Consider the following 16,031-nt stretch of genomic DNA (forward strand, 5'->3'; position numbering starts at 1 on the left):
CGTAGGGGTAAGAGCCAAGAGCGTAACCCAAACATTTGGAGAAGAGGGGGAAGGAGAAACACTTCTTTTAAGCCGAACCTTCTTATTGTCCCAGAAGTTGCTTTCATCCCACTGAGAGATTAGCCCGTCACTAAAAAATTCATACAAAAACGGCTTTCCTTTTTTTACTGCCTTTATCTTCCACCACACTTCACGCAACTAGTGAGGTGGAGTATACGGAGGGAAAGCCGTCTGCTCTTTCGCGCAGGCCGGTGGCGTGACGTCACCTCGCCGCGCTCTGATTGGAGGATGGCTCCGGGCGGGAGCTCGGGGGTAAACAAAGCGGTGTCGTCTTTTCTCCGCAGCCATTGCGGAAGGCCTTTTCTGTGGCTCTCGGAAATCCACTGCTAGTGCTTGAACGAAGACGCGGCATACGGAAAAAAGAGACCGGAAATACCTCGAAATGTACGTTACTTCGTTTGACGCGAAAGAATTTACCCTGGGAGCATACGAAGCATCAATATGCGTCCCGGTCTTCGGCGGTGAGATGTTGATGTGAGCCCCCCCAACGTCAGCACGGTGATGTGCGACGCGAGTGAGCCTTTCTACTTTTTGGCGGAGACCCCTTTTCGCCAGCAAGTGTCTCGGTGTCTCCGTGAAGCACCGAAGTGTAGCTACAGCCCTCTTCGGCGAGCTGAACGGGCTGCTGAGCTTTCGAAGGGCGATCTCCCGCAGCGCTGGAACCCGGAGAACCGCGCCATGGCGCTCGCTGAGGTGAGTTACGTCGTTTCTGTACAGTTCGCATCATTCACAAACAGTTGCACGTGAAAGGAGTATAGCAAAGTAAAACGGAATGTTACGAAAAAGCAGCGGATTAGGCGATCGGTGTGGTACGACCGAGCCGAGTGCGCAGTTGTCTGTTCTTAGTCTTTCCCCCCAGCGACAGATTGTATGCCACTTGTCCAAACAGATAGTGTGGTAGGATATCTGTATGTGGGTCATTAACTTCGCAGTCACGACTCGGTGTTCGATGGTAGTCTATTTTAGCAGTGATAGCGCCGTGTCTAAGTGACATCCGATGTCACTTCTTGCCAGTGGCGTAGCCAGGGAGGGGGTGTTCAGTACTTCGCACCCGAAATCCCCCCCGGCCCCGAGAAAACCTGGCTACGCCAATGCTTTACGCGCGCGATAAAGCGCCGTCCTAGGGTGTTAAACTCAAGACGAACTGTTCTTCTGACGCGTGTTCCATCAGTCGCTCGCTGCTGATTTGTTTCACCATAAAGTGCCAGTGAGGCAAACGCTGCGGGGGCGAGTAGCATGTTTTCGTACCTGCCTACTAGTTTTCTTAGGTCCGTTAACCTGCAAATGCTTGTGTTCCCCCTACCCTATCATTCCAACAGAATCCACCGGCTGCCGGGCTACTGAAAGGGCCCTCTGCTCGGAGGACATGTTGCGGGCCCTGTGTAATGCCCTCGGCGCCTGTGCGACTTCAGGGGGTCTGCGTTTCACGGCCCCGTTACCAGCTGGGAAATTCTCCATGGAGGTAAGATTATGAAAGAAACCACTCTATGCACTCAGAGGTAGCTTTCAGAAGTTGTGGAAGCCAAATACAGATGCTGATGTCTTTAGTAAAAACAAAATCAAATTATTACTTGCTTTATGACTTATGCATCTCTATTTTGCAAGCCACATATGGCAGGAAAGTGTCACGTGATCTCAACCTGGTTTCTCAAGGCACTGAAAAGCTACCTGTTGCAGACCACTGTACCATTGTCATTTATTGTATGTTATTCCCTGGCACTGCGGGATTGGTGGCCGAGGGGGCTTGCACGCACCAGCTCGGAGAATGTGGAGTGAAAGCTCGCGCTGCAGAACCCAGAATCGTGTGTTCAATCCCCACATTTGCCCGTTTCGATCTGGATGAGCACTGAATTGGCGTGCGGTCGTGTATCACTGCTACGTGATGCACGTTAAGGGCCCCAGGCTAGCGGTCATCTACAGCTGGGAGACTCATCGCCCGTTGAGGCAGATCAAGTTTGAGACTGTATAAACATAAACACAACCCGATTCCTTGGCTCGCTGCTGTTATTGCTGTGCTGATGTTTGGATGTATTTTTCTTGGTCGTTGAAATGACTACTGTGATGCTTGGGTGAAATAACCTGGTCAATTACCTCCTTGGCCATAGAGTGTTGTTCACTTGTTACTCTCTCTTCTCCTCTGGTTAATGTAGCTCAGATAACAGTCATGCAGTCAGCCCGTTTCAAGTTCTCTCGACGCCACATTCTCACATCTCTGGCCGATCGTCCTGCTTTCGCGCAAAACTCGCACACCTCGTCTTCTTTGATACTCCCGAATGCGCCTCGGTCGCTCACTCCGCCGCTAATTTCAGTCCCGTGCCCACTGTTTTATGACAACCTCCTTGACATGACAAATCTAGCTTCTGTATCCAACCATCAATACGGGTTAGTGTTCAATTTGTAAACTTGATGTTTCAAAGTAACAGTACAAGCTTCCTCCAGCATCTACCAGCAACCAAGCAATGACAAAAACCAAAGCTTTAACTTCCAAGACTAAAAACCCAGGAGTATGAGGACACGCTGGCCAACCCTGCTGAGGACAAGCCAGGATGAGGACAAGCCAGGAGTGGGACAAGCATGTAATCTCGGTATATGGAGAGGTGTCCTCGAAGTTCCCAGCTTTAAAATTGTGGTAGTGTTTAAGTTGGTTTAAGTTCAAGGAGTCTCAAAAGAGCAAATAATGCAATGTTATTTATTTTTATTTGCATCCCTTGGATGCTGGCAGGTGCTCGGTACAAAGGGAATGGAATAGACATGTTCATTTATGCATTCTGTTGCTTAAAAAAATAGGCTTTGACTGATTATCAGTTGGTAATGGCATGGGAGGACAAATGCGCTGCTCAAGGGTGTAACCGTATCGTTTGACTACTGGGACGACTCTTTTACAGGGGACGACATCCTGTCCAGCACCAGCTTCACCATCTGGGACCAAGTGCACGAGGGGTCGCACTGCAAGCAGATGAAAGGAGGGCACTGCGACCTTGAGGTCAAGCTTGTACATCTACCATTACAGTCCTGAATGGATGCCAATTGGTACTGATGACCTTATGAAGGTGAAACGTCCCTGGATCTAAAGGGAAAATTTGATTGAAGGCGAGCTGAAGTTGTTTCTGACTTTATCCTCTTATGACTTGAAAGTAATCTGCCTACTTCATGAATATTGAAGATGCAGAATTTGTTTCCGTAACTGTCCCACTTCAACGTAATGTGCACATTGAAACCTGTTCCTTTTCTTTTTCTGCTTTCCGGCGAGAAAAAAAAGCCAACGAATCTCCCTTTTCCTTCTCGCAATGGGGAGGTGTGCAAGACTGATTGCATATTTTATATAAGCAATCAGTTTCATAAGTGAATGAAGATAAAAGCAGAATACATGTTCACAGATTATTTGTGAATTCTTAGACTTGCTGAAGTGAGTAGTTTATGTTCGAGTCATGTAATTATGAAGTCAAAACCAGATTTAGTGCATTTTTAAGAAGCCTTTTAGACCTGAGAGTTCTGTTTTGACTCAGCAATACACAACTCACCTTTGTTATTCCTATAGCACAGCCGAAACTATAAACATGAGCATGTTGCCTGACCAATGCTTGAACTGCCGTGAAATCGACGAAGTCCCTATCCTTCGAGAACAAGTGTCAACGGGGAATAGTCGAAAGACCAGGGTCAAGTATGCACACACATACTTGATTTCAAGCTTGCAGATTGAAATAATTGTTTATTGAATCGTATCCATTCTTACACCTGTTTGAGATTGTATTGGTTCATATTCACAGTATATTTATTTTTCATTTCAGCAAGGAATAATTTAGAGACAGACGTTGGTGTTCAGGCGTGATGCTTTTATTTTTGTAACATGCAAGAGGGCAAAAAATTAGATTCGGCTTTGTAAACTGATTTTTTTATGTATTCTTCCAAACAGCATAGCAAAGAATAATATAAGGGCTACAGCTGCGAGAGTTGCTACACCTGGCATCTCATTTGTTTTATAGCGTGTACAAGTGAGACACTATACTCCGTTTCTCGGTAAATTGGCAAACATTGTGACCCAATAAGAGCATCGGAGCCAGGCACGTGACAACACTCCACAGTCGAGTCCTCGTTATTGCCTAGAGTGCCTTCATACACACGCGCGCTTTTGCTTGAGTGGTGACATCTCAGCCATTTTTCCGCCCAATCGTTTTTTTATGCATTTTGAAGCGCGCGCAATCTGATGTCACTCAGCTCGAGCGCGTAGCTTTGGTTAATGCTTAGACGCCATTTTACCGACCTAGTCACGCACCGAGTGTGCGAGAGCGTCACACGCTGGCAGATTCAGGGCAACAATGGATGTCTTCACCCTTAGACAGACAGACATGTAGGCACCCTATTATTGCCACAGCAAGAGCGCCATCTGCGACAAAACATAGTTCTAGGCTTTGTTTTTTCTTCTTCTTTTAGTAGTGTTGCCGTCGGATTCTTCGGACCGCAACACTACACGACACTGAAGAAAGACGAAGACACATGTTACTGATTAGCGACACTTAATATAGATCAACACTTTTTTGAGAAAAACATGGCTTGTGATCGAAGTTCAAACAATCGTAGCCGTGAATCGACCACTTCCGCTCAAAACATCGCCCTAGCATTAGCACCCGCCACAGATTCATGGGCAAATTGAGCATGTGGTTGTAAGACGACAGCCGGTTCTGGCGGGTGGTCCTTGCATTTGGCGCAGTGACACGAACGCTCCTGTGACATGCGTCCATGTGCCTCGCTCCGACATTCTTACTGGGTCGCAGAAGCCGTAGCCTCCACAGTTCACCAAGCTATCGTGAAACAGAATGTAGACTAAGTTGCCTGCGTGCTAATGAAAGTAGCCTTGCCAGCATCATGTATTATGTATGAAACACTGTATACTTCGAGAAAACAAATAAAGCCATTCAACCTTTCCACTGATTGTGTTTGTTCATTAGTAAAACTTGGTTCAGTGAACTTTACATTTCAGCATTAGCATGGACACAACAGGTAAGGTCAATCACAAGTGCTTTAGAGCGGTCCGAACAGTTTCCAAGTGGCTCATGCAAAGCAGCTGACACGGTATTACCCCCAGGAAAGAGACGAGACCTCCTCGACGAATCTACTCAAGGCCCACCAAACTGAATATTGGCGTTTCTAGGAAATTGGAATCAACCAAACAATTCCATGGAAAGGTACACCACAAACAGCATTGGTGTGAGGGTGAGCCCTATCTGCAGCGACAATACTGAAGCCTCGCATGCCACCGTTACTAACACATGCGAGTAGTCACTTGGCGCCTGGCATACTTGGGCATTGATGAAACAAGGAAAGATTATCAATGAGTGGACTAGGAATGTGGATCCAAATGGGAATGTCTTCACAATCGCTGTATGACCACCATCTGTTGGTGTGTTTCTGGATGTCAACAGCCCATCTGGGACCTAGAAATGACAAATGATGTTAGAAAGTTTGTCACTTATACACTGGCTTTTGCTTGACCCAGTCTGCTGAGCGAACAAAAATATGTGCATGTTAGTCATTGTTTACTCCCGTGTCAATTCCATGGGGCGCTCGTTAGCTAGGCTTGGATAGTGCGCGATCTCCGAATTTTTATCTTGGTATGGGAACGAAAAAAGAGACAAGCGACACGCAAAAACACGTCAGACACTGACAGCGTCGATGTGGCTCCAAGATACACTGCGCAACACATTTCGCAGAAAGGCGGCATCGGTACTTCGTCGGCAATTCACTCATACTGGCTAATGTGAAACGGCAAATTTGTGCTGTCCGAGTTGGTTCACTGTATTACACGTAACAGCCATTCATATTTCATTCCTGAAAGAAAAAACGATCGCGTTTTTGCGGCAAGTTTTGAGCTCTGTGCTTTTCTACAGTGCCATGATTACAACCGTAGACTGCAACTACTATACCAAATACGATGTATGACTATACTGCGTCTCACCTAAATGCGAACGAAGCGAAAATTACAAACGCGAGAATCTGATCAGCGCTTGTACTGCAAGATCGCACATGCATGGCAGCTATGATCAAAGCTCGGGATTCGCCCATGTAGATTTAACTTCGACCGCATTTAAAATGAAACGGAACATAGTTTATACGGCCTCCGTGCAGCTTCGAGTCGAAATGACGAGTGTGTATATTCCTAAGTATCACCTGCGAAGATAGGCTTCGGAGGATCGCGAAAACGCTACATTCTCGGCCGTTTTTCGATTAATAGCGCCCATCGACTCCGCCACACAAGATTTATAAAGACCTGCTAGAAGGCAAAATCCGTTGTGTTCGTAAAGGAAGAACAAGATAAAAGGCAACTTACCGGTACAATCGGGCGGCGGTCTCGTAGTGACCGGCGCAACCGGCGTTTCAATCGCGAGGCTAGGCAAGCGCCTTCTCTTTGATGATCTTCGTCGTCTTCATCTTGGAATCTTCGAAATGCCTCTAGCAGACGACGGAGGAATCGTAAGGGGCACAAAGCTGCTCGATCTTGTGGACTCGGCAAATTTTAACCGGGCTACAATAAATAAAAGACTCGCGATCCCCGCTACAACACGGCCGCCATGGCCGACGCCGATGTTTGTTTACCCCCCGGCCTCCCCCGACATGTGCGAGGGCGGAGCTTAGTCGGAATCGTCATCAACCTCCTCTCCCGCCTTCGCGCCTCCTTTCTCATGCGCAGAAGACGAAAATGAGCCCACTTGCGAGGCGTATAGTCGTGTCACGTGTGTCTTCCTCCGATGCACCGATTGGCTCGCCGGGCTGCAGCCTTTGTCATTTGCCAAGTTACGATGCCTGTTGATGGAATGTAACAGCCCGTGGAACATAGCAGTGCACAAAGGGTAAAGACAAAGCAAAGGAACACACACAAGTCCTTTGTGTGCATTTATGTTCCCCACATGTCTTCATACCAACTAGTCCAGCTCACCACCCTTCTAGAGTTGTTCTGGTTCAAATTGTTTTGCCCCGTTTTAACATCTTGAAAAATCCACATGCATTTTAGAAATTCCTTTTTGTTATCACATTCCTTTATTTCTAGAACAGACAAGGTATAAAGGTGACTCCCACGTGCCACCACTTCAGGTATTCTTGAGAAAGTTTGCAATTATTATCAAGAAACGACAAAGTCTGCGAGGATTTTTAAACAAAAAGTTATTGCCGGTTTCCTAGAGACAAGTGCGACAAAGCAAGTTTATTGGGTGACATACGTCACAAATATTAAAGGCTCATGAAAATAGACTTTTCGGGATTTGAGTGTCGCTTTAAGTACTTCGCACTACCATTGCTACTTACACGGTACAACATTTTGTAGTCTGTTGCAGTTTAAGGATAGCGCGACGGGCTCTTAGGAACAACCTCTACTCCATCCACTTGCCGCCTCGGTAGCTCCGAGGCGAGAGCGCTGGCGGTTCCCCATGTGGCGGGTTCGAATCTTGGCCGAGGTGCCCGCAATCTGACGGAGGCTTATTGCGGAAAAGGCGCCGTGTAACCGAGCTTTCAGTTGCACGTCAAAAGATCCCCAGGTGGTCGAAATTAATCCTCAGTCCTTCGCTGGGGCGTGCCAGATGCCCGTCGTTGGTTTGGCACGTAAAACCCCCAAATTTGACTTTTAGAGCGCAGCTCTTAGGGGCCCGTTCCCGGCTTGAGCGGCGTCGGCGTCGCCGTCGCCGTCGGCGTCGGCGTCGGCGTCAGCGTAACCGCAACTCTCGTAACCCTCGTGAGGGTTACGAGGGTTAATCTCATGAGGGTTACCCTCACGAGGATCACGAGGGCCACGAGGGTTACTTACCCTCGTAACCCTCACGAGGGTTACGAGGGTTAGTTACCCTCAAAAGGGTTACCTTCACGAGGGTTACCCTCACGAGGGTTACTTACCCTTGTAACCCTCACGAGGGTTACGAGGGTTACTAACCCTCGTGAGGGTAACCCTCGTGAAGGTAACCCTTTTGAGGGTTACGAGGGTTAGTAACCCTCGTGAGGGTAACCTTCACGAGGGCTACCCTCACGAGGGTCACGAGGGTTATGAGAGTTACCCTCACGAGGGTTACTTACCCTCGTAACCCTCACGAGGGTTACGAGGGTTAGTAACCCTCGTGAGGGTAACCTTCACGAGGGTTACCCTCACGAGGGTTATGAGAGTTACCCTCACGAGGGTCACGAGAGTTACCCTCACGAGGGTCACGAGAGTTGCCCTCACAAGGGTTACTAGGGTTACCTTCACGAGGGTCACGATGGTTACCCAGGTCAAGTGACCCCCCCTGGGGTCACGTGACCTGGGGATACCCCCGAGGTCACGTGACCCCCCATTGACGTCATAGCCACTGATGACGTCATCAGTGACGTCACTGATGATGTCACCGGCATCCGCATCGTCATCGTCATCATCAATGATGACGTCATTAGTGACGTCACCGGCATCCGCATCGTCATCATCATCACTGATGGCGTCATCAGTGACGCTACTGATGACGTCATCGGTATTGTCACGTGGCCCCAGGTCACGTGACCCCCGTGACGTCACGTGACGCCCCAAGTTCACGTGACCCCCAAGGTCACGTGACCCCCCCCCCCCCCCCCCCCCCCCGAGGTCACTTGACCCACCCCCCAGTACCCTTCCCTCCTCCTCCTCAAGAGCTGCGCTCTAATTCGGCGTTACAGGGAGTTGTAAACGGCTTTCATTTTTTTCCATCCACTTCAGCAGAGTGAATGCTCGAGAGGATGCAGGTGGCGAGGAGGGAACCGCCAATCGTAGCCAGCAGAAAGCCTTGTAAGATGGGCTTGTTCGGCTATTCTAAACCTGACACAGACTGTCGGCGATTTTCATCGCACGTTTTCTAACCTGCTTTCACGGGTTCAGGTACTGTGAATATCTGCTTCACAAAGCTGGAGAGTAAACCTGCCTTTACAGCTTTCTGCTCTAGCCACAAGGTGCCACTTGCAATTTCGCGCAAGTCGTCCAATACTGCGGGTAGTATTGCGGCGACCGATCACCGTGAGTCCCAACCTATGATGCAGGCGCCAGTTGCGGAGCCCCCGGTGGGAGGAACGGCATCGACCACGGCACCTTCCGCTCTCACGTCTTCACCTTCCCGAACAAAGTGGCGTTCGACTGCGAGAGAGGCTACCGGCTACACTCGCACGACAATCAGCCCGTCGACTCGGACTACGGCATCTACTGCCAGTCCGACGGATTGTGGAGCGAACCGCCGCCCAAGTGCCTCGGTGCGTACGCCTGAACGCATCGGCGTCCAACATCAAAACGATCGAAGGCGAGGGATCCTATAGGAGCCTGATAAAATTGTGTTTATATTTTTATTTATTTCATAATGTGCAGCCAGCCGTGAGACAAAAGCAGACGGGTAAGCACGTTAAAAGGAGCACTCTCAAGCATCAAAAATAACGTCGAGAAAAAAAGGTGGATTCGCACTACTTGCAGCATTTGTCGACAGACAGTTCCATTTGTTAATACATTTCACGAAAAAAAAAAAAAGGAGTCCCCAAGAGAATTTGTGTTAAAGCGGTAAGGCGTAATAGAGCGCCGCCTTGCCAAGAAGCAGGCTTGGACTGTAGGTCCTGCGTGCTACGGTCGCTGACAGAATAAGAAAGGAGAGTCTTTCGAACACCTGGCTTCCAGCACGTGCTTCGTGCCTTCTGCCATGCTTCGGCTGCACACGTGCACTTGAGGCACACGAGGCGTCGAGCACAATTGAAGCTCCTCTCTGCCCTTCTCACCTTGTAAGTGACAATAGCCTTCTCGTCGTGCCATTGATTGTGCACCGTACCAGCTGTTACTTGATTTAAGTTCTCACTTGAAATCTTGCTGCCGAAAAAGCCAGCGTGCACTATACATGGAACTACAGCGCCAGCCTGTTCTTCAGTGTTTTCCGTCATTTTGCAAAAGCAAGGTCTTAAATGTAAACATTTCGGCGGAACTTTGCCTGGTTAGGTAACGTCGGGCACATGGAAGAAATTGGTTAGAGTCTACTAAGTACCTTTTCTTAAAAGCAAGGTCTATTCCGGCAGTTCTCTGAAGTTGTTACTTCCAGTTTTGTACGAGCTTCGATGCTGCCCAATGTATAATTGTGCAATTCTTGCAAGGAACGTTTTTTTTTTAATGCGCAGCTCTTAGTCTCCAGTTTCGCAGCGTCGCCGTCACGACGGCGTAACTGCCCCACTAAATTTAGCGGGAAATTGAATTGGTGTTTGGGGTCACGTGATGTCAATTTTCCCGCTAAATCTAGCGGAGAAATTGATTTGTCCATGGATGACGTGACGCAGTCATGTGATGTCATTTTCCCCGCTAAATTTAGCGGGAAATTGAATTGGTGTCGAGGTCACATGATGTAGATTGTCCCATTAAATCTAGCAGAGAAACTGAATTTGTTCGTGGGTGATGTGACGTCAGTTTCCCCGCTAAATTTAGCGGGGAAACTGAATTGGTGTTGAAGTCACGTGGCGTCACTTTTCCAGTAGCAGGGAAAGTGTGGGAGGAGTAGAGGGTATGGAGGAGGATGGAGGGGCATAGCCTCCCCTCCTTCTCCTCAAGAGCTGTGCTCTAATTTCACATTACAAAAATTTGTAAACTTCTTTCAATTATTTTTTTTTAAATATGGCCAACCAATTTTTTTGGGGGAAGCAGCAGATGGCGAAGCTTGTAGTGGGAATCCATAAGGGTCGTATGACAAGACACATGGTGTCGCCTTTGGCGCGAGCCGATACAGATGACAGCAACGTTGAGCTTCCGTTCCGCTTTTCTTGTGCCAAGCCACACACAGCAGCAGAAATACCATCGAACGCATCGACCACTCGAGCGATCTGCTGGGCTATGAAGGGCCGATATTGGTGAGAGCTTGGTCGGCGTTACCTCGAATGCCCCTTCTGCCTGTCTCGATTCCTATCAAGTTAAGATCCGAGGGTCACTTCAGAATCCCTCTAACTTTTGTAGATGGCAGACGAACTGCATTCCAAAGTGCTTCTCACATCTCTTTCCGGGTGTGCAGTGGTGGTGTGTCCGCAGCCGGCGCAAGTGGTCCACGGTAACGTGGACACGTCGGAGGGACTTAACTTCCGGGCCGTGGTGCACTACTCGTGCAACCGACTGTACAGGCTGGTGGGACCCCCGTCACGGCAATGCCAGGACAACGCCACCTGGAGCGGTGCCGAACCGACCTGCGAAGGTGGCCAGAAGGATACTTTCGTTGCTTGTCCGGAAGCGCAAATGCTCGCAGTTATGGTTCTGGCCTCGAACAAATCAAACCTACGGCATGTCAATCAATCAATCAGCGTTTATTTCAGCTTGAAATACAAACTGAGGGTGGCAAGAAAAAAGCAGTGTCGTCCACCGCTTGACGGGCCTCGCCACCCTTACAAGTCAGCAGTGTAAATGCGGTAAAAAATAATATATATACAAAATGAACAGTGCAGACAAAATGAGAAGTACAGACAAATTATAGAAAAGCATTCCTAAGGACAGAAGAAGACATATCATTCAAGTGATCACATAGAGGTGTATTAAAAAACTTAGGCAAGATATGTCGCATCATTGTAAAGCCATAGTTCGTTCTACCTCTAGGTAAAACAAAGGTGTCTTTTTCCCCGGTTGCATAAGGCGTATGGTGGGGCACAGTAGAAACAATACGTGAAAGAAAATGATCATCTTTTGCTATTATATTTTTGTAAAAACACGCAAATCTATATTCAAATAAATTATATACACGCACAATTTTAAAGTGCAAGTAAGCCTGCCCGGTTGGGGAGTTACATGTCCCGTCCCAAAGCATTCATGCCATCTTTTTCGTAACAAAAATAAGTGACACATCGCCAAAAGCTGCGTCTTTGCCCAAGTGTAGCACTGGTGATTCAAACCAGATGCCAAAGTTTCGGAACTAACCGCGTTATCTCATTCAAAAGTTATAAGCGAGTTTCTAAAAAGATGTAAATGAAAAAATGGGGCCCATTTTCAGTAACTGGCGCCATTCGATTCTGTGTATTCAAGGGCTCAACCGGCCGCCATTTTTCCATTTGAATTGTCCGGAAAATTGCGTAACTTTTGAAAAAGATACGGGCTTTTTTTTCAACTTTGGCATAGCTGGTTCGAACCACCAGCGCTACATTTGGACTGAGAATGAGCGTTTGACGGTATCCATAGTTTATTTTTGCAATCAAAAGAAATCTGTAAATCATTTTTTGGTACACCCCGAGGCTGCTTCACACAGTTGCAAATTTTCACATAAAAAAATCTCTTAATTTTGACGAGAGAACAAACTGGCGCCATGTAATGGGTAGCCACGACACACTTTAAAGGGAAACTCCGGTCCATACTTTTGATTTTGGGATTATGACTGTTTTTAGTGCAGTCAGCGTCCCTGAATTGTAAGGTGTAATTTTTTGCTCGTTAATGTGCATAGTTTTAGAGATATCGACACCTCAAAGATTGGTTTGGGGCGCGGCCAACAAAACCGAAACTAGCCACTCGAGGCCCCGGCAACACTGGAAATCAGCTGCTATGTTAACGTGACGTCAGGATCGTTCTCGTTCAACGAGTACGCAGGCCGAGCGCCACCTACCTATGCTGCGCTAGCCGTCTAAAGATAGGAGGTAAGCTAATTTTGTTTTAATTCTTTATACGTTGTAGTTATCGAGCATATGCAGCAAGGGTTAGTGCGTATACCCAAAATTTAGCGACTGGAAAACCCGTGAACTCGTACGGTGCCATACTCGGCGACTGTCGCTGTGCGTGCGGTCTTCCGTACTCGTCGCTAGGCCTAAATTGTCATCTGGGCTCCGTGGATGGAGCGGCGTTGCTTTACGCCGCACTGCCAGTGACGTACCAGTACTGGGGGCCCTCTCGTTTTCGCGCTGCGGGTCAGTCCGAGACACGAAGGTTTGAGGCTCTCCGGCGCGGGCCGCGGCACCCGAACACACGTGTGCTGGGCTGTACACGACTGTTTTTTCGTTCTTTTTCCATCAAGCACGTAAAAGCCGAAGTCCAAAGTCCACTCGTCAAACAGCGTTCACCCACACCTTCTCCAATTTCCGGTCCGTCCGACACTTGTGAAAAAGTACCTCCGTGTTGTGGAGCGGGTTGTTTGAGCAGCCCACAGCGCTACAAGTTGCACTCGGCATCTTTCGAGGAAAAGCTGGGTAGTCTTAGGTGCACCGAGTTGCTCGCTAAAACGAGTCTTAAAGTCCTCACAAGCAAATAAACAAAAGGCTATACCGAAGCTACACGGTCTACAGATAAAAGCAACGGCTAAACACGCCAATCACAAGCCGAAATAGCGGTGGTAGCGGCTCAAAGAAGCGCACTCCGCGCAACGCCTGGAACGGAGGAAAAAAAGAGAACAATACGGACGTCACGGCCTAATGTTGCTTTAGCGATCGGCAACCCGCTGGCTGCCCGCTAAGAAGCAGCGGCTCACGGCGGGTCGCATTTTAGAGCGCAGCTCTTAGGGGCCCGTTTCCGGCTTGAGCGGCGTCGCCGTCGGCGTCGGCGTAACCGCGCGGTGCATCATGGGAAATGTCCCATAATGCACCGCGCGAGCCCCCCATTGGGGTCACGTGACCTCGTGGGGGGCACGTGACCCCCCCGAGGTCACGTGACCCCCGCCGATGTCGCGTGACCCCCAATGACGTCATCGTCACTGATGACGTCACCGGCATCCGCATCGTCATCATCACTGATGACGTCATCAGTGACGTCACTGATGTCGTCACCGGCATCCACATCGTCATCGTCACTGATGACGTCACCGGCATCCGCATCGTCATCATCACTGATGACGTCACCGGCATCCGCATCGTCATCGTCATCATCACTGATGACGTTACCGACATCCGCATCGTCATCGTCATCATCACTGATTACGTCATCAGCGACGTCACTGATGACGTCACCGACATTCGCATCGTCATCGTCATCATCACTGGTGAAGTCATCAGTGACGTCACTAATGACGTCATCGGTACCCGCAACGTCATCGTCAATGATGACGTCATGAGTGACCTCAGTGATGACATCATCGGCATTGGGGGTCCCCAAGGTCACGTGACCCCCCCCTGGTTAGTTTAACCCCCCCCCCAGTGCCCTTCCCTCCTCCTCCTCAAGAGCTGCGCTCTAATTCGGCGTTACAGGGAGTTGTAAGCAGCTTTCACTTTTTGTTATCGGCATTAGTTGAGAATGCACGTGACCCCCCCCTGGTTAGTTTAACCCCCCCCCCCCAGTGCCCTTCCCTCCTCCTCCTCAAGAGCTGCGCTCTAATTCGGCGTTACAGGGAGTTGTAAGCAGCTTTCACTTTTTGTTATCGGCATTAGTTGAGAATGCGGCGTCCTACAGACGTAATATTTTGGCTGGGGTCGTATTTTGTGTCACTACAGCGATACCAGTAATTTATTTCATTTTGAGTTTTGGCCGGAGTTGCCCTTTAAAGGGGTACTCCGGCGATTTCCTCATGGTCCCCGATTTGCTTGAAATTTTGGTAAACTCGCCAAACAACATCGCTAAAGTAGTATCCCAAATATTAGGTCAAAATAGTTTTTTTTCACGAAGTTATTGAATTTACAATTTTGGTCCTCACCGTGTTTTTCAAACTGAAAGTCTCTACTGGCAACAACAAAAAAATGACGTCAGTGGAAGGCAGGGGTTCACTCTTTGGTTTGTAAAATTTGTTCCCAACTGATGCGAAGCAGTTTCATGGTGTCAAACGAATGCTTTGGAAGCTCGCTCCAGTCCCCGTGCTCCAGCACGGAACAAATGATGGGCATATTCTATTTTTTAGACTGCTCGCTCGACTGGCAAGCCTGCTCTCCACTAACGTCACGGCACTGAAAAGTGCGTGTATATTTGAATGTAGGTTTTTGCATCATTTTCATTTGCGGATTTCGGAATAACTATTATGAAATAGCATACCAGAAAGGGTAAAGGCCGGGGAGTCAGAAAATATAGTTAGTTGAGGTAGCTCAAAAAATTGCCGGAGTACTCCTTTAAGTGTCTGTATACTTTTTTTTTTTTGCTCAAAGATTTTTTTAGTGTTAGATAAACGACGATTTTTCAGTGATTGTACACATCGCGACACTGTTAGCGCGAACACGACATCAGCACATTTTTGCAATTCACTTCTAAATAGTATTAGCGGGCACTAAATTGTACCGCTTACAACATAGAACTAAATGAGCTCTTTCCGTAGTCTAATAATAACTTGGATGATATCCCTTGGTTTCAAAGAGAAAAACTGGAAAAACCGGAGATCGCTTGTTCGCGCTAACAGTGTCGCGCTCTGTACATATTCTTAGGATGATCCTGTCGGCAGCATAGAGGAAAGGACATGTGGTGACAGAATATAGAATGGTTTAAGGAGGCCGAGCCGGCCCATGGGGCCTTGCACGAGACACTCGTGCGCACCACTGCCCCGTCGTCGTTTTTAACTTCCTAGCAGTACTTCCTCCCACGAAAACGGCCGACCTGGGTGGTAAATAAGAAGACGGAGCACACTCACAAAGTCGCTTATAAAAGAACAAAGGACAGCTGATTATATATATTGTTAGGAAAGAAAACGAAGTGGGACTTCGCTGGTCAAGCCCGCGCTCTTCGAATCTAGTGCACCCGCCTACTGATCTGGCTGTTGACTGATCGCCAGTGCTACATCTGTATAATCACCCCTCTAAACCAATCTGGCATCATCTTACAGTACATTTCATCTCGCAAATGTCACAAAACCTCCGCTCTGTGAAGTGCAGTTCTAGGGTCACCTCATAGATGGCGTCAGCGTGTTCTCTCATCGTAAAAGATTACGAGAACTCGTTCATAAGCCGATGCAAGTGTGTGAACGGGCCTTTACCTAACTGATAGCCAGCCTCGAATTGTCTGATAATTTCTTGACGGTGTGCAACGAGAGAAATTCGGGAACATTGCATTCGACTTGATTTTTGCACGGACCTCATCAATGCAAAATTGGGCTGAAGTGGCACCG

At 48.3% G+C, this 16,031-nt stretch overlaps 2 protein-coding genes and 1 long non-coding RNA gene across 6 annotated transcripts in view; 2 read left to right on the forward strand and 1 right to left on the reverse strand.

Annotated features, from left to right (window-relative positions):
* Positions 1-16,031, forward strand: part of LOC120850655 (sushi, von Willebrand factor type A, EGF and pentraxin domain-containing protein 1) — a 34,549-nt gene that overhangs the window by 2,471 nt on the left and 16,047 nt on the right. For all 4 annotated transcript variants that reach the window (XM_040498765.2, XM_040498767.2, XM_040498766.2 and 1 more), the window contains exons 4-5: positions 9,079-9,285; positions 11,064-11,240. In XM_040498765.2, the coding sequence (XP_040354699.1) occupies positions 9,079-9,285; positions 11,064-11,240 (384 nt within the window). The remainder of the gene's footprint in view (positions 1-9,078; positions 9,286-11,063; positions 11,241-16,031) is intronic.
* On the forward strand, positions 253-3,827 carry LOC120850649. Its single transcript, XM_042286726.1, has 3 exons — positions 253-753; positions 1,380-1,522; positions 2,946-3,827. Exons 1-3 carry the CDS (start codon positions 562-564, stop codon positions 3,040-3,042), a joined length of 432 nt encoding a protein of 143 aa, XP_042142660.1. The 5' UTR covers positions 253-561; the 3' UTR covers positions 3,043-3,827.
* LOC121833435 lies at positions 4,469-6,654 on the reverse strand. The gene is made up of 2 exons (XR_006076712.1): positions 6,386-6,654; positions 4,469-5,492 (listed from the first exon to the last, which is right to left on the reverse strand). It is a non-coding gene; the product is annotated as an uncharacterized LOC121833435 (long non-coding RNA).

This window comes from Ixodes scapularis, unplaced genomic scaffold (assembly GCF_016920785.2).
Source record: "Ixodes scapularis isolate PalLabHiFi unplaced genomic scaffold, ASM1692078v2 PGA_scaffold8__174_contigs__length_109621045, whole genome shotgun sequence".
NCBI classification, from domain to species: Eukaryota; Metazoa; Arthropoda; class Arachnida; order Ixodida; family Ixodidae; genus Ixodes; species Ixodes scapularis.